Source organism: Panthera onca, chromosome C1 (assembly GCF_046562875.1).
Source record: "Panthera onca isolate mPanOnc1 chromosome C1, mPanOnc1 haplotype 2, whole genome shotgun sequence".
NCBI classification, from domain to species: Eukaryota; Metazoa; Chordata; class Mammalia; order Carnivora; family Felidae; genus Panthera; species Panthera onca.
In genome coordinates this window covers 32,951,267-32,970,179 of record NC_138346.1, presented here as the reverse complement: position 1 = coordinate 32,970,179, position 18,913 = coordinate 32,951,267, and the positions used below count along the sequence as shown (strand labels likewise).

Genomic DNA, 18,913 nt, shown 5'->3' with positions numbered 1-18,913 from the left:
CTGATTCTTTTAAGAGGCAATGAGAATAGCAGTACTAAACTTAATGTTGTAAGCATTTTATCATTTTAAATTATGGCAAAATACTTCATATATAAAGTTATGTTTTTGTCCTCATTGTGCTTAGCTGTTGGCCATATTTTCCTTTTATTCTTAGGCTTGCAAAAATTCAATCTGTCTTGATTTATCTACTAATTGTTTGCATGGAAGATTAACAGGAAACAAAGTAGTGAACTGGGACATTAAGGTAAGTTAATGATGAGCAACGTCTTATGTAAGTTTATAGATCGTTTTAAAGAATTTATCTTTTTAGCACCACCAGGTTGATCTGAATAATAAGTCTCAGTGAAAATGTTTGCAAGCAAGATATACAGTTTGAGGTATAAACAATTAAGTAGTTGAAGGACTAATTTGCTTGAAACTTAGTTACCTCCTTAAACTGTTTAACAGTTTCCTTAAGAAAAATAATACTACCTTAAAATCATTGCTCCACTTTTAAGGTATTTCATTCCTAAAACTATGTGACAGATTTCATCCCTTACCTTCTCAGAGACTTCATTGATTATCCCTTTTCTCCTGTATCACATGCTTCTGTCAACAGTCTCCCGTCTATTAGCTTTTAACGTACTTCGATCTTTCCTCCCTAAGGCTAAAGATAAGTGACTTTTCCTCTTCCCCACATCCCCCTCTGGAGCTGTCATATCTTGTCTGACTTTTGGATGTGCCTCATATATATGTGACAGTTGGACATAATGTCTTTGGTTCTATATAGAGGCCTCTGCTTATTTTCCAAGACTGAGTTAACTGCTCTTGTCATGAATACTTACAATAGTTTATCATTTCACTTAGTGTGATGAATAATAATTTGCTTGGTAATTTAGAGCTTGATTCTCCAGTAGTCCTTAAGAACTTTGAAAAGAGGTACCGCTGCTTTTTTCACCAGTGCCTGGTACAGGGATATGCAATAACATTTTGACTGAGTGACTAAATTAATAAAGGTTATTTAGATTACTGTGAAAGTCAAGTCAGAGATATCCTATTTCTAAAAGATATTTCTTCAATAGAAATTATAGCTTAAGTAAAATCAAAAGAAATATAAAAGATATTTTAAGGGGACTTGCTGATAAATTAGCAAAAAATCCGTTTTATCTTGTCCTCAGTTAACACCAATCAAATATGCTTATTGTTTCAATGGAACAGACATTATTAGGATAGTTCTGCCTGTATAAAAATGAATCCATTAATTAATGTTAGTCTCATGTTATGTGGTATAAAGCATTTTTCTCTTTGTGAGATAAGACCACTTAATCATATCTGTTAAAGTAGTAAGATATGTAGCATTTGCCCTTACATAAGTTAACTTTTGCTGTCACTTATGAGATTGGTTTTACAAGGCTAGTTCTCATGTATTACTTATATATAGAAAGCTGATTATTTGTGCCATACATTATACTTAAAAATCAAAGTAATTTTTGGTGCCTTGAGATACAGCTATGGGGAAATCATATGGGATCAGAGTTAATAAGAAAAGGATCATTGTATTTTTATACTGAAGCACAATCAAACACAAAAAAAGTTACATAACAACTGAAAAAAAAATACTTGCCATCTAAAAACTTAATTTGCTTACTATACATAGCTTTTAAAAATCAGCATGAAAGGGGTGATTGAGTGTTTGACTTCAGCTCAAGTCATGATCTCGCAGTTTGTGAGTTCAAGCCCTGCATCAGGATCACCGTTGTCAGCATAGGGCTTGCTTCAGATCCTCTGTCCCCCTCTATCTCTGCCCCTCCCCTGCTTGCGTGTGTGCGCTCTCTCTCTCTCAGAGATAAAATACTTTTTTAAATGTTAAAAAAAATATCAGCATGAAGACAAAAAGTATGAAGAGGGTTGTGTAAAGAATGAAACTTTCTAGATGGCAGCTCAGAATATTTTAGCACTTAATAATGGCTAACCTTGGGTGGGTAGTACCAGTTCATTTTCATTTATTAGCTTACTTAATCCTGGTAACAACTTTACAAAGTGGGAATTATTATCCTCATTTTACAGATGAAGGAACTCAGGCCAGAGAGATTACTAACTTGTCAAAGAATATGGACTGTATTTTGTTAAGCTATTCAAAATAGTCATTTTGACATTCAGAGGCACCCACTTCAATTTCTTTGTTAACTAAAAGTAGAGGAGTCAGTCATATTTCTACCACCAAATGATTTTTTTCTTAATTTATTTTGTTTATTATACTTAATTGCCTTATGACAGTTGTTTCCTCATATCATTAGTGTTACATTATAAAGTCTACTTATGGGGTCAAGTTTGGATTGCTTGTGTTTGGAATCCCTAAACTTTGGAAAACAAAGGTGTGGTAAAAATGGTCTGTCATAGTGTTTCTTGAGTATTAATTATGGTGATCCCCCTAGCTACATTTTTTTTTTTTAAGTAAGCTTCATGCCCAGCATGGAGCCCAACATGGGTCTTGAACTCACAACCCTGAATCAAGACTTGAGCTGAGATCAAGAGCAGGACGCTTAACCTACTGAGCCATCCAGGTGTCCCCCACCCTGTGCAACTTCCCACCCTGTGGCTACTCTTCAAAGCATCTCCCTGAATTAAGGTTCCTTTAGCTTAAGGCTATCTTGTACATTGCCTGAAAGTTCAGCACATTTTTAATGTCACACATGCTGTGCGGGTGTTAAATGACAAAATTGCTCTTGTTTTATAAGATTAAAAGATTGTAATTTTCTTTTTCAGGACATCATAAACTGTATAGGTGGATTAAATGTACTGTTTCCTCTGTTGGAACAAATCAGCCACTTTGGTGAAGGACAGATTTCTGAAGGAATGAATGAAAGTACAGTTTCTGAATTGGTAACACCTGTAGAAGGAGATTGGGTGGTATTGACCTCCACAAAGGCTTCAGGTATTAAGATGAAATTAACACACAATAGTCATTGAGAAATTTGAGAATTAATTGAAAAATAGGTTAAAATGTCTTGCCACCCTTAGGAAGAAATTTAACCATTTGTAGCTGAAGCAGCCCATCCCTAATTTTACTAATGTAATTCAGAAAGTTCATTAATACTTTAGTCAGAAAAATTAAGATGTTGGTTTTACTCTTGATTGTCCTCAGTTTCTCCTGTTAATGGAAATATAACAGCATTGCTAAACTTACGGTAGAAAAAAATGTTTCCATGTGTATGTAAGTATACAATATGCAGTTGCTGCTTTCTCTGATATTTGCATTCTGCAAGTGACCTTTGGAGGCAAATTGCTCAACCAAATTCTTGTTTGTTACTATATGCATTATGATATAGAAAATGTGTTATAAAAATGATTTAGAGTAATATGATCATTAATGACATGTTCACAATTCCTCAGAGTCAAGATTAGAGAGAAATCTAATTGCAACATTTATCTTGATTGTGAAACACTTTATTCAAAGACATCCCATCAACCAGGACAATCTTATTCACTCCCATGGAGTTGCCACTCTTGGTGCCTTACTTCAGAAGGTGAGCACAAATTTAACAAATTTGCAGATGTGGCTAATGATTGTAATTAGCAGTTTGTCTTTAGGGTTTTTTTTCCTACTAGGTAAATATTATTTTAAATTACACTACTATGGCTTCATTTATATTAGTGGATGTAATTTTATTTCACAAGCAGGTATTTTATCCTACTCTTAATCACATTTTTATAAGAATTAGTAATCTTACATAATAGTGTATAATCTTTGTATATAGGACTTTGTTAACATTGGTATTTGGGATCTTTGTTAAATATGATTTTAGGAATATGACATTAGGAAAATATGTTCTAGCAGACATCGGAAAAATTAAAGTTTAAGTTGTTTATATTTTTGTAACAGAGATTCTCATACTTAGTAGATATTCTGAATTAATCATTTGTAATTTAAATGTAGCTTAATGATAATTAAGCTGAAATTTACAGAGCCCTCATCTGTTTGGATTTCAGGTGCCAAGTGCCTTGATGGATGTTAATGTATTGATGGCAATTCAGTTACTAATTGAACAGGTATCATTAGAGAAAAATATGCAGCTCCTGCAACAAATGTATCAGTATTTACTCTTTGACTTTCGTATTTGGAACCGTGGAGATTTTCCCTTCCGAATTGGTGAGAGAGCAGGCTGTTGGATCAAATTTTACAATTGTTTTAGAAATTTATAACTATTTGTGGGATTTTATTTTAGGCATATCATTTAAGGGTGAACTTTGTATTTTAGGTCATATACAGTATCTTTCCACCATCATCAAAGACAGCAGGAGAGTTTTCCGAAAGAAGTACGGTGTGCAGTTTCTCCTAGATACACTTAGGATTTATTATGGGTATGATGTCCTTGTTCCTTCTCAGTTCGATACTGTTTTCTGCCTGCCACTGGGTTGGAATTTCTAGATTATTTATTTTCCAGAAATTCTAATATCCTTTAACTTCAGAGAGACAGGAAAATGTGGAGGTTAAAATGATGAACAATGGGGGCGCCTGGGTGGCGCAGTCGGTTAAGCGTCCGACTTCAGCCAGGTCACGATCTCGCGGTCTGTGAGTTCGAGCCCCGCGTCAGGCTCTGGGCTGATGGCTCGGAGCCTGGAGCCTGTTTCCGATTCTGTGTCTCCCTCTCTCTCTGCCCCTCCCCCGTTCATGCTCTGTCTCTCTCTGTCCCAAAAATAAATAAAAAACGTTGAAAAAAAATTAAAAAAAAAAAAAAAAAAAAAAATGATGAACAATGTATCACATATATTGGGTTTGAATCTTATGTTTCATCAACTGGCTGTAGGTAACTTACTCAAATTTCTCTTCTTAAGTTGTGTCTGTGACAAGGAGATAATAAACCTGTGACACCCTATGGTTGTTTTGAGGATTAAACTAAAGAATTAAGAATGTGTAAAGCACTTACAACTGTGTCTTCTCCTTAGTATTGTTTAAATATATATAAACTATTTAGGGGCCCCTGAGTGGCTCAGTCGGTTGAGCGTCTGACTTGATTTTGGCTCAGGTCATGATCCCAAGGTCATAGGATCGCTCCCCGCATGAGGCTCCATTGAGTGTGGAGCCTGCTTGAGATTCTCTCTCTCTCCCTCTCCCCTGCTCATGTGTGCTCTGTCTCTAAAATATAAATAAGTAAGTAAGTAAATAAATAAAAGAAGCTGTTTTAACTATTTTTATTTTTGTCATTGCAACTCCTAGCTTTAAAAGGTTTTCCTTAAAAAGAAAAAACAGATACCATGAAACATGGACACATCTTTTTTTATACTATGAATTCTTGTGTATAAAAAAGCACTAAACTATAAAAATTTTAAATTTCAATTCTCGCATTTTACTTTCTTTTCCAGGAGTGATTGTAAATACAGTGAGCTGTCTGTAGATGACATTCGAACAATAAGGACTTCTTTGTATGGACTAATTAAATATTTTCTGTGCAAAGGTGGAACTCATGAAGAGATACAAAGTATTATGGGTTACATAGCTGCTATCAATGAAGAAGAACAGGTATCATGCTCCAGATAACTTTTTTCCCCCACACTTAAGTTGCTACATCATCTTCTTTTAAAATTACATATATATTAAACATACGTTAGGGGCACCTGGGTGGCTCAGTCGGTTAAGCGTCTGACTTCAGCTCAGGTCATGATCTCACACTCTGTGAGTTTGAGCCCCATGTCAGGCTCTGTGCTGACAGCTCAGAGCCTGGAGCCTGCTTTGGATTCTGTGTCTCCTTCTCTCTGCCCCTCCCCTGCTCATGCTCTGTCTCTCTCTGTTCAAAAATAAATAAAAACATTAAAAAAAATATTTGTAAACATACTTTAAGAGTAAAATGTTTATTAGATATAATACAATATTATGCAGTTGAAGAAGTAAATTTTATCTCCTAACTATAAGTTTAATAAAGTAGTTGGTAATGTAATAAAATATTTTAAGTAGCTAGAAAGTAGTATCTGGAAGTAGTTGCTTTGGCACTTCTGAAGACTATTTTTATAGGCCACATAATATACATTTACCTGTTATCAAAGATACTGGACAGATTTCTAACATGAATTTAACATAGGTTTATAAGAATCTTGCATAAAGAGTAAATTATATTTCTATTTTTAGGTACTTTTATATATACATTATTCATTTCATTTATACCTCAGAACTACTCTGTAAGACAGTGGTTCTCAGTGTATGGTTCCTGACCATAATTACCTGGGAACTTGTTAGAAATGCAAAACTGCTGAACCAAGTCTTCCAGGTGATTGTGGCGCATGGTAAAATTTGCAAACCACCGATATAAAATATACAGACAAGGGAGCGCCTGGGTGGCTCAGTTGGTTAAGCATCCAACTTTGGCTCAGGTCATGATCTCACAATCTGTGAGTTCAAGCTCTGTGTCAGGCTCTGTGTCAGGCTCTGTGTCAGGCTCTGTGTTAGGCTCTGTGTTGACAGCTTGGAGCCCTGGAGCCTGTTTTGGATTCTGTGTCTCCGTCTGTCTCTCTCTCTCTCTCTCTCTCTCTCTCTCTCTCCACACCCCCCCCCCCCTTCTCCTGCTTGTGCTCTGTCTCGTTCTCAAAAATAAATTTAAAAAACATTAAAAAATTTTTTTTAAATGTACGGACCAGGAAGTAACCTTCCCATTTGCACATTTGGAAGTATATATTCAGAAAGATTAGGTGACTTAAAAAGTCATACAGCTGACAAACCTAGGAATAGAACCCAAGTATATTTACTATTTCTGTGCTCTTTCTCAACACCAAACTTGAGCAGCCTTAATTTATATTGACTCAAATATTTTGTGCTTTTCAATGAAGTATTCTTTGTGTACTCAGTGCTTACAGGACTTCATCATTAATATTATATAGATGAGTTAACTTATGCTGTTTCTCTGTAAGATTAGACTACTTCAGAAGCTTGTTTTTATTTAGAGTAATGATAGCTACCTTATTTCATAATAGCTGTATTGCCACCTGCTGTGATTCATTGCCAATGGTGTTTTCTTGGTCAATTTAGTCAAAGAGTTATTTACTGAAAGCTTACTTACACAGAATCATAGTAAGATATTATAGGTATATAATAATGAGTTATATCATTCTTTTAGCCCAATGGAGGCAAGGGTGGGTAAGAGAGCTTTATAAATAATCTTGAAACAAACAAAAAAAGAATATAATAATATTTGTAAGAGAGATACAAAGTCCTATGAGGTTTGCATATTACATGTTGAGGAGACCAGGAAAGGCTTTATGGAAGACATGGCTTTTCATGTGGTTATAGCACTATAGGTATATTCAGCAGGTGAATATATGGGTTGAGAGGATTACACAAAAGGAAACAAGCCAAAAGCATAATGGAGGTAGGAGGCAGGGCTATTTCATAAGACATCAGATAGTCCAGTTAAGCTACAACATTAGGGTATATATGATTTAGATAAATAACTGTGGTTTATGACTGTATTTGTGCTTCCATGTATGAATGTGGTTGTTTGTTTTGTGTTGTTTAATTTTAAAAGCTCTTTGGAATTTTGGATATGCTCTTCAGTCTCCTGCGTACCAGCCCAACTAGAGGTCAGCTTTTCTTACTGCTGTTTGAACCAGGAAATGCTGACATACTTTATGCCTTGCTCTTAAATCAGAAGTACTCTGACAGACTAAGAGAAATCATTTTTAAGGTATAAACATTTCTTAAACATCTTTATATTTGGGGATATTTGTGAGTATATGAATTGTAAATATTCATTTCATGAATGTAAATTCTTTTTTCATACCTACTTCTATCTAATTTTAAACTGTTCAGTTTGTTTTGATACATATTTTTTGCGTTTTTACTGTTTGAATATTTAAAAACTGTATGGATATCTGATCAATTCTTTCAGTGGAAAATCCACTTGGTTATATCATTCTCTGTATAAAACTTATCATCTCCGTTTTTTGCCTTCTATAAAAAAATTTTTTTTCAGCATAATTGACACAGTATTATAATAGTTTTAAGCATACAACGTAGTGATTCTACATGTTTGTACATTATGCTTTGCTCACCTCAAGTCTAGCTGCCATTTGTCAGTATATAACGTATTACAATGCCATTGGCTATATTCCCTGTGCTGTACCTTTTATTCCTGTGAGCTAGCTGGAAGCCTATACCTCCCACTCCCTTTCACTCGTTTTGTTCTGTCTCTTGACTTACCATGGGTCTTCATGGCAGGTCACACATTTTAGCAGTTAATAGTAATAACTGACTTTATGTAGCACCACTATTTGTCAGGCAGTAATATATTCTTCATATATTAGCTATCTTAGTCCTTGCAAAAACCTTATGAAGTGAATATTATTATTCCCATTTTACAGATAAAGAAACTGAGGCCAGAGAGGTTGGTAACTTGTCAGAGGATATTGAATATTTTGTTAAGCTATCCAAAGTAGTCAGTTTGAGCTTCGGTTGAAGCTACCCACTTAACCTTTTTTGTTAAAAAACAGAGGAATTGGTCCTATTTCTACTTTTCATGATTTATTCTACTCATTATGCCTAATTGCTTGTGGCAGTTGTTTCCTCTTATATCATTAGTGTTATGTTATAAAGTCTATTTATGGGGTCAAGTTTGGATTGACTGTGTTTGGAATCCCGAAACTTTGGAAAACAAGGGTGTAATAAAAATGATCTGGCATAGGCTCTTTTGAGTATCAATTATGGTGCCCCCCATGGCTGCTCTTCAAAGCATCTGCCCAAATAAGCTTTCCTTTATGGAGATTAAATGTTATTTCTCCAAAAATGACCTTATATGGATTGTTCATGATACTCTGCCAAAATTACCCTGTACCTAGGGTTTCAGTGTCTCACTTTTAAATGTTGATCTCACTGCAAGAGGTATGGGATTATTAATTCATTCTCCCATTTTAGTATATGGTTGTTTTCCTTTACAAAATGTTTCCTTGTTCTCGAAAATTATTTTGATACCTGTTACATAAGTGTTATACAAATTATGAGATTGATCTAGAAGTATCTTTTTCTTCTTTCATAGCATATCTTTGTTCTTCTTGGAGACTGTAGGGTTTGTTTCCATCTAAGCCTTAGCCATTAAAAAGGAAATTTTAAATTATTTTAAATAGTGACAGACTGTCCTTAGTTCTCTGTGTTGAGAAAAATATATTACTGTTGTAACCAGGTTATGGAACAAATGTTGAAATGCACGAATGTTTATGAACGAAGTAAACAGCGCATTCGGCTCAGAGAAGTTGGCTATTCAGGATTGGGACTTCTTCTTAATGAAGCACCCGTTAATGCCAATCTCATTAAAAGCCTCACCAATCAAATTATAAATACAGGTATGACTAAGGCTGATAATACTGATATATTTAAGAAATGTTCTTCATAGTAGCATAATTGTATTTGATAGTCTCAGTTTTTTTCCTGAAGGTTTTTTTTCCCTTCCTTCCTCAGGTTACTTTTTAAATTACCTGTTATTTGATTCAGCAGGGCTTTATTAGGTACTATTTTTTATCTATCTTTTTTGTTATTATCTCCCCAGGGCATAGCATAGTGCCATAGGCCTTCAGTAGAAATTTATTGATTGATTAGTAAATAATTGAGTTCTCTATAAGGAAAAGATGCTAGAGAAAATACATACAAAACATTTTATCTTTTTTTTTTAGGGAGCGTAAATCCTTAATTTCAGATATTCTTTTTTGCTTCTCATTTTTTTTAATAAAATTTTTTAGTACTTACGACAAACTATAGTGTTTATGTCAGATGCTGGGGGTTTAAAAGGCGTAAGATAAGGTTCTTCGCTTTGATTGGTTTACCTTCTCATTGATAAGACAAGTACATAAGATATAAGATATGTACATAAAAAGATAAATAATGTATATTATAACAGTATGGATAGTATTTTCAGGCAATAAAAGAAAAGAACAGTTAGGGCTTACTCAGGAGAATGTCAAATATTCTAAATCTATTTTCTTTGTAAGATTTAAACATATGTATAATCCTTATTTTAAATGAGAGTTATTTCAGCATTATGTAACTGTTACCCCCAGTTCATTCTTTGAGAGAGAACTTCAAAAAGAATGCAGCTGGAGGCATCATGGTTCTTGATTTCAAACTGTTAGAGTAATCGAAACATACATACACCATTGGAACAGAATTGAGAGCCCAGAAATAAAACAATGTATATCTGGTCAACTAATATTTGACAGGAGATCCAAGAATACTCAGTGGAGGAAAAATAGTCTATTCAATGAATGGTGTTGGGAAACTGGATATTCATATGCAAAGGAATGAAAATGGACCCCTATCTCACACTACTCACAAAAATTAACTTGAAATGGATTAAAGATTTAAATGTAAACCCTGAACCATATAACTCTTAGAAGAAAACATAAGGAAAAGCTCCTTGACATTTGTCTTGGCAATGACTTTTTGGATATGACCCCAAAAGCACTAGCAACAAAAGCAAAATAAATGAGGCAACATCAAACTAAAAAGCTTCTGCACAGTGAGAAAAACCACCAACAAAATGAAAAGGCAGTCTACAGGGTGGGAGAAAATACTTGTGAATCAAATATCTGAGAGGAGGTTAATATCTAAAATACGTAAGGAAATCATATAATAGCAAAAAAAAATTCCAGTTAAAAATGAGCAAAAGGGGGTGCCTGGGTGGCTCACTCGGTTGAACATCTGACTCAGTTTCTGCTCAGGTCACACTCTCATGGTTTGTGGGATCCAACCCCACGCTGGGCTCTGCTTTGACAGCTCAGAGTCTACTTGGGAGTCTTTCTCCCTCCCTTTCTGTCTTTCCCTCACTTGCGTGCACATGCACATGTGCACGCTCTCTCAAAAAATAAAAAAATGTTAAAAAAATGAGCAAAGGACCTGATGAGACTTATTTTAAGTTTTATTTATTTATTTTGAGAGAGAGAGAGCACAAGCAGGGAGGGGCAGAGAGAGAGGGAGAGAGAATCCCAAGCAGGATCCACGGCAACAGCGCAGAGCCTGAGGGGGGCTCGATCCCACGAACTGTGAGATCATGACTGAGCCACCCAGCTGCCCCCTGAATAGACAGTTTTTGCATAGAAGACATACAAGTAGCCAGCAGGTAGATGACAAGGTGCTCCACATCTTTAATCATAAGGGAAATGTAAATCAGAACCAGAAGGAGATAGCAGGTCTTACATATTAAGATGGCTATTATCAAAAAGACAAAAGATAACAAGTGCTGGTGAAGTTATGGAGAAAGGGAAACCCTTGTCCATTGATGCTGGGAATGCAAATTAGTGCAGCCATTATAGAAAACAGTATGGAGGTTCCTCCAAACATTAAAAATAGAACTATCATATGATCTAGCAATCCATCTTCTGGGTATATATCCAAAGAAAATGAAATCACTATCTCAAAGAATTATCTGCATGTTCATTGTAGCATCGTTTATAATGGCTAAGACATGGAAATAGCCTAAGCGTCTGCTGATGCATGAGTGGATAAAGAATGTGTTATGTGTGTGTGTATATGTATATATAAAAGAATATTATTCAGCCACAACAAAGAAGGAAATCCTGCCGTTTGTAACACATTAACCTGCAAGACATTATTATGTTAAGTGAAATTAAGTCAGAGAAGGACAAATACTGTACGGTCTCACGTATGTTGAGAAATTCAAAAAAACCAAACTCCTAGAAACAGAGAACAGATTGCTAGTTGCTGGGGTGGGGTGGGAGGTGGGGCAAATGAATTAGGTGGTCAAAGGGTACATGCTTCCAGTTATAAGATGAATAAGTTCTGGGATCTGATGTGCAGCATGGTGACTATAGTTAACAGTGCTGTATTATGGACTTGAAAGCTGCTAAGAGCAGATCTTAAAAGTTAACCACCGTGATAGGAAAATGGTAACTATGTGAGGTGATGGATGTTAATTAACCTTATTGTGGTAATTATTTTACAATATATACGAATATCAGATCATCATGTTTTACACCTTAAATTTATGCAGTTTTATGTCAATTGTATCTTAGCAAAGCTAGAAAAAACCAAAGGCTGTCTATTGTTGACAGCAAGAAAAATAAAATAAAAATGAAAACAATTATTTCATTAACCATCACTCATAGTTCTTTGGCTATCTCTGGAATTCAATTTTAACTTTTTGTTTTTTCCCCACCGTAGATCCTGCTATTAATTTCAAAGATCTGTTGTCCATGGTATATATATCTCACAGGACACATATAAATGTCAGGGTGGTTATCTGCAGAAAGGTTAGTGAACTTTTAAAATATACTTTAAAGGGGTGCCTGGGTGGCTCAGTTGGTTAAGCGTCTGACTTCATCTCAGGTTATGATCTCGTGGTTCATGAGTTTAAGCCCCATGTCGGGCTCTGTGCTGACAGCTTGGAGCCTGGAGCCTGCTTCAGTTTCTTTCTCCCTCTCTCTCTGCCTCTCCCCCACTCGCACTCTCTCTCTCTCTCAAAAGTAAACGTTAAAAAAATTAAAATACACTTTAGAAGTAACAATATTGTCATACTGTGAATAGCTTTTATATTGAGTATTTTATACCAGGTATAAGTTTTAATATCTGTTATTTTATAAATGGCACGATTTTTAAATAGTTTCCTTTTTTGAGGTGAATTAACTTCATGTAACCACAAAAATGTGTTCTTCTTAGCCTCATGTAGTCACCTGGAAATATGCCCTTGCCCCAGTAAAAGATTTATTACAAGAGAATAGTTTGTCAAGAACTTTCAAAGATAAAAACCACTTCTAATTCATATACCATATTTTAGAGTTAATCTTTTGAACTTCGTGGAAAAGCAAGAGTGACTTGCTTTCAATGTACTCCTTTAACTTATCCTGTGTGCTTCTTCCTAATTATAACCTTCTGTCTTCCCTGCTGTTAACCTCTGACCACTATTTAATTTATTTTCTTGTTTTTCTTTTTAATTTTACTCCTTAGTTATGTTACAGTATTTTTCCATTATAAGTCTGTATATGTATCTTTCTCTTTACTGGCCTCATAGAGTTTTTCATTCTATGACTATTGTATGAAGTATTACCTGGTTCCCTGTACATGGACATTTAGATTGTCTCCTACATTTATATGTTAGTAAACTTCCGTTAAGAACACTTTTTTACATATACTTTTACCTGGTTTTTTTTTTTTTTTTTTTTTTTTACTTTTACCTGTTTTTGGTAATATATCTGTAGGACCTAATCCATGAAATGGAATTGCTGTCTCAGAAGGTACTCACATTTTGCATTTTGATGGATTTTACCATATTGTCCTTGAAGCAGGCTATATAGATTGATCCTTTCCTTTCAGTTTGAAAACAACTTTTGGTGCAGCCTAGTTTTTATCCATTACATGTATATAAAATGAACATAAAATAAGTAATTTTATGGATATTTTAAGTTTTTTTTTTTTTTAATTTTTTTTTTTAACGTTTATTTATTTTTTTGAGACAGAGAGAGACAGAGCATGAACAGGGGAGGGTCAGAGAGAGGGAAACACAGAATCTGAAACAGGCTCCAGGCTCTGAGCTGTCAGCATAGAGCCCGACGCGGGGCTCGAACTCACGGACCGCGAGATCATGACCTGAGCCGAAGTCGGCCGCTTAACCGACTGAGCCACCCAGGCGCCCCTTAAGTTTATTTTTGAGAGAGACAGTGAAGGAGGAGGGGCAGAGAGAGAGAGAGGGAGAGAGAGAATCCCAAGTAGGCTCCATACTTTTAGTGCAGAGCCTGATGGGGGGCTCAAACCCACAAACTGTGAGGTCGTGACCTGACCTGAAATCAAGAGTTGGACACTTAACCAACTGAGCCACTCAGGCGCCCCTTATGGAAATTTTAAAATTATGAAATCACGAAAATTTCTTTGCTGTGGGGAAAAAATGGTATTTTCTATCACTAGAATAGTGGTAGCTCACCTATCACAACGAAGGAAAGGAAAACATCACATCATTGTGACTCATTGTGACTAATTGCTTTCTATATCAGCATCAGCATGCATTAGAGCCATTGATATTAAAGTCCCTATCAATATTATTCATCTCCTATGAAACTTGTCAGAGATAAAAGAGATTTTCTAAATACTGGGAGCAAAATTTCTTTTCATCTACATAGAAGTTTATTGTCTTTGTGATAAAAATGTCTTAAGGGTCTTAACTGAATACCTGACAGTGTTTGAGAACCTGTTTTAATCCAAAAATGGGAAATGAGTTGGATAGTAGAGATTATACTCATTGACATTTCTGTGTGTTCTTTAATTTCAGTTTCTTTTTCCAGCTAAATAGCAGTATCCATTTTATTGGAGTTAGTGTTTTCAAATTAAAATATAGTTTCTTTGGTGCCTGGGTGGCTCAGTTGGTTGAGTGTCTGACTCTTGATTTCGGCTCATGTCATGATCCCAGAGTTGTGGAATCAAGCCCCATTTTGGACTCCATGCTAAGTGTGGAGCCTGCTTAAGATTCTCTCTCTCTCTTTTTCTCTCTCTCTCTCTTTCTCCTTCCCTCCCTCCCTCCCTCCCTCTCTCCCTCCCTCTCTCCCTCCCTCTCTCTCTTTTCCTCCCTCTTCCTTTCCCCCCTGCTTGCGTTCTCTCTCTTTCAAATAAATAAAGAAATAAAATACAGTTTTTATTTTGTTTGTTATTCAAGATAGAATTAATGGAAAAAAAAAAGTGTTTTTGCAAAAGTAGCCATTTACTTTGCCCATAAAAATGAGATGGGGAAACATTCTTGGGATATCTAGGCTCTATTAAAGTATTTGTGTGTCATATTTACTCTGCTAACCTTAGGGCCAGAACAGGGCCTGGTACATAGTAGATATTCAGTATTTGCTAAAGAAATGCAGTAGGCTCATGGAAGGTATTTAGTTGAGAGGATATAACTTTATTACATTTTATATGTATCTTCATTCTATGTATATTTTCTCTCTTACCAAATTAAATTAATAACATGAGTGTTGACATGTGGAGGATCATTTTATTTTTTTTCTTTATCTTTCAGCAAATATTTAAGTACTCTGTACAATGAGTAATATGCAGATTAGTTAAAAACACAGTGTGTGCCCTCCAGATAATTTGTAATCCAGTTAAGAACATAATCTTTTGAAAGTGTATCTTCCCACAGTTTCTCATTAAATTACTTTGTCATTAAAATAACTGGGAAGAAACTGGTTTTGATGTGAAGTACTGTGTACTTTTTGACGAGTTTTGTATTCTTAATCTCTTCACAGATTTTACAGATTTTGCAGTCCCAGCCAGATGCAGCACATCAAATATCTCAACAAGTGGGTTGGCAAGACACTTTGGTTAGGCTCTTTTTAAAAACAAATTTTGAAAATGGAAATACTCTTCATAAGCACAGTAGAGCTCTTTCAATGAAAGACAATGATAAAAATGTGGTAGGTGAAGAAGATCTTAAGAGGAACTTCGATGAAAAGACTGATGAGGAAAAAATCAACTCTTTTGGCTCAGCTAATGTGTCTTCCGATCAGTGGAGTTTAGAGGATAGACACTCTCTAGACTCAAACACACCATTATTTCAAGAAGATAGTTCTGTGGGAGAATTAACTTTCAAATCAGAGAATCAAGAAGAATTCTGGAATAATAATCCTTCACATTTGAGTTTAGATTTCAGTGGAATAGACTCATGTGAACTGAGCGACAGTGGAAGTCACATGCCAGACAGCTTGCCTAGTACACCATCCCCAATAGAATCTACTAAATCATTTTCTGTGCCATCTGACAAAGAGAGCAGCATCACAAATGATACGGGGTTTAGTGATGACTTGTCGTTACTTGAAAGCCAAGAGGTAAAATTCCTTATTTGTCCAAAAGCTGTTTTCATTTTCATGCATCTATGATATATTTCTAGTCCTTAGAATTGTGTGATTGTTAACAATTTCGTATTATACTCATGTTCTAAGTCTCAAGATCTAAGATTTTGGAAGCCTAGAAGTCACTAAATTGTGTCTTGAGAGCAAAACCGGTGTTGTATTCATCCTTGTATTGCTAGGGCCTACCTAGCAAAGTTCCTGGTTCATAAGACACATTAAAAATATGTTAAATGATTATAGTCACTATATAGGATGGTTCTTTTAATGTGCTTTTAATACTTCCTCCTTCCAATAATTTAATTATACTTTATCTTTTTTTACAGAGATGTGAGGAGGAGCTTCTTCAATTACTGACAAATATTTTGAACTATGTAATGTGTAAGGGACTAGAAAAGTCAGACAATAATACTTGGATTGAACGAGGACAAGTGTTTTCAGCACTAACTAAACCAGGAATATCCAGTGAACTACTTCGACCATCAGATGAAATAAAATTAATGTAAGCACTCATTTGGTGATTTACCCTCTCCTTTTGGAGTGGTCTGGAGTCCAAGATAATATTATTTATTGAACATTTATTCAGGATTCAGTAGGTGTAGTGAGAGAAAAGGAGAAACTTTGTACTCAGCTCCTTTTCCTCTCTGTTGCCATTTTAGTGGAATCTAGAGAGAAGTCCAAAAGTAATTCCAATGTGAGGAGATTTAAAACTTTAGTTTGGGTTTAAGGGATTACATATTCCTTATTGTTTAAAATAGTTTTGATAATATCTAAGCACTCAGTGCATTGTGTTCTACAGTCTGTCCAAATTTGAGGATTTCCATGCTAAAGGAAGCAAATAGTGTTTTCATAGATATTACTTCTCTAAAGCATTTAGAGTTCTCTGCAGGGCTAGACCCTCTGCAAGACATAATAAGCCGTTTCTTGCCTTCCCAATTTAGAGCTTTAAAGAAACTTTTAGTTATCTTATAGAAACTGGAATTTGAAATATTTTAATAGCTTTTTTATAGTCAAGTAGAACAGATAACTTTTACTTTGCCTTTGTATTATACTTATTGAGGGTAGATACTTCAGAGATTAAAAAGTTGCTTCATTGTTACTAGATACTATCTACAATGTCCTTGGATCCCTGCCTGTGATAGTGTATCTTTAGGAATACAGTCATATTAACAAATAATTGACTTTTTTCATGTTTTACTATTTTTCTAAGCTGAAAATGGTTTTAAGAGGATTTGTTTTGCACTTAGTTTGCTACAGAAGATGTTAGAATGGGCAGTCATGGAAAACAGAGAATCAAACACGAATCCAGTAACTGCTGAAAATGCCTTGCGGCTCATCCTGATCATACAGGACTTTCTGCAGTCAGAGGGGCTTGTTAATTCAAACATGTGGACTGAAAAGGTACAGCGATAAATAACACTTTGAAATTACTTTCTGTAGTCAAGCACTTTATTCAAGGAAAAAAAACTTTTGTACCCCCTTTTTGGAGCATTAAAATTTAATTGGATTTAACAAACATGGATAAACAGTTAACCAATTTCATTAGCTATTACTAAGATAATTCTCTTGGCTGTTTCCATTTGTACATTAAACTAGTTTTGAAAACACTTATAATGTGTATTACTGTTGGGGAGAACTCATCAGTTGATTTTAAGATGGAATGTTTTTATTTCTCAATTTTTCTCTTGTGATAGCTTTTAGAGGATCTGATGCTGCTCTTCGATGGTCTGTCAGTTTGGTATTCTGAAAGTTCAGTATTGGCACAACTTTCTCAAGTTCAAATCCAGTTACTTCTAGGATTCATTGGAATGGGTAATGTGCAGGTTTGTCAATTCATTTGCATTATTTTTTGTACTTTGTATGCAGCATAGGAATTATTTGTGTAATAACTAAATGATAATATTTAATATATTAATATTTAATAATTTAATGTTAAATGGTAATAATTTTCAGCATTTTAATTTTTTTATTAGTTCCAACAGCATATATGTTTCAGTTTTGTTAATCAGAAAGAAGCTTCAGAGGCAGCTCATTGATGGTTTCTTCCTGATTCAATATAATTTCAACGTTGCCTTTTAAAGGATTTATACATAGCTTATATTAGGAGGTATTATATCATCTGTAGTGTAGCTAGGAAGTACACAACCTGCTTAGACTATTTATACTTGTCACTCATACATATGAACTTTAGGGCTTATATTTTGAGGAAAATTGAGTTTTTTTTTTCTTTCAAATCTTTTTCTGTTACTTTACTAATCCACAGTTTTACACTATATCTCATTTTTTAATTAATCAAATGCTTACTGTGAATACCTACCAAGTTTGAGCATTGTGCTAGGTTTTCAAAACACAGATAAATAAAGTATGGACTCAAGGAATATTTATTATTTCTATCTTTAATTAAAAATTTTAAAGGTTGGGGAATGTGCCTGGGTGGCTCAGTTGGTTAGGCATCCATCTCTTGGTTTTGGCTCAGGTCATGATCCTCTGTTAAGCTCTGCCCTCATGATTTTCTCTCCCCTTCTCTTTCTGCCCCTCCCCCATTCATTCTCTCTCTCTCTCTCTCTCTCTCTCTCTCTCTCTCTCTCCCCCCGTCTCTCTGTCTCTCTCTCTCAAAATAAATAAACTTAAGAAAAAACTCTTTTAAAAAATGTTACAGGTTGGAAAATTTGCACATGAATTTTAGTCTGTCAACTTTCGGTTTATATTGGAGAACTTGGGTTGAGTTAATCATGACATGTATCTCATAACTACTTACCTGGCCCTTTTAATTTCCTTTTGGTTTTGGAATTTCAAGTACTTGGGGCAAAGGGGTAGGGTTGGGGATGGTTTCTAATATATATAAACTTACTGTAATGTTGATAAAATTCCATAAGGTTGCCATATTTTTAAAAGGCCATATTTTCAGTAGATATTTTTTCCTAATTGTAAAAGTAAAACATGATCATTATGGAAAATACACAAAAACATAAAGAGAAGAAAATAAATCCATCATCCCATAGCCCAAGAAGAAATAACTGTCAATATTTTTCTATGCATATATCTTTTTCAGATGATTGAAAACATCATATATTTTGATAATTTTATTTTCTTTTTTTCTTACAATTATATTGAATTCCTT

At 34.8% G+C, this 18,913-nt stretch overlaps 1 protein-coding gene across 4 annotated transcripts in view; it reads left to right on the top strand.

Annotated features, from left to right (window-relative positions):
* The window catches only part of NBEAL1 (neurobeachin like 1), a 180,270-nt gene that overhangs the window by 81,395 nt on the left and 79,962 nt on the right, over positions 1-18,913 (top strand). For all 4 annotated transcript variants that reach the window (XM_078450986.2, XM_078450984.2, XM_078450985.2 and 1 more), the window contains 13 exons: positions 155-244; positions 2,746-2,914; positions 3,373-3,506; positions 3,970-4,129; positions 4,239-4,341; positions 5,344-5,500; positions 7,494-7,652; positions 9,144-9,303; positions 12,134-12,222; positions 15,193-15,771; positions 16,119-16,294; positions 17,040-17,193; positions 17,487-17,615. In XM_078450986.2, coding sequence (XP_078307112.1) covers positions 155-244; positions 2,746-2,914; positions 3,373-3,506; positions 3,970-4,129; positions 4,239-4,341; positions 5,344-5,500; positions 7,494-7,652; positions 9,144-9,303; positions 12,134-12,222; positions 15,193-15,771; positions 16,119-16,294; positions 17,040-17,193; positions 17,487-17,615 — 2,259 coding nt within the window. The remainder of the gene's footprint in view (positions 1-154; positions 245-2,745; positions 2,915-3,372; positions 3,507-3,969; positions 4,130-4,238; positions 4,342-5,343; positions 5,501-7,493; positions 7,653-9,143; positions 9,304-12,133; positions 12,223-15,192; positions 15,772-16,118; positions 16,295-17,039; positions 17,194-17,486; positions 17,616-18,913) is intronic.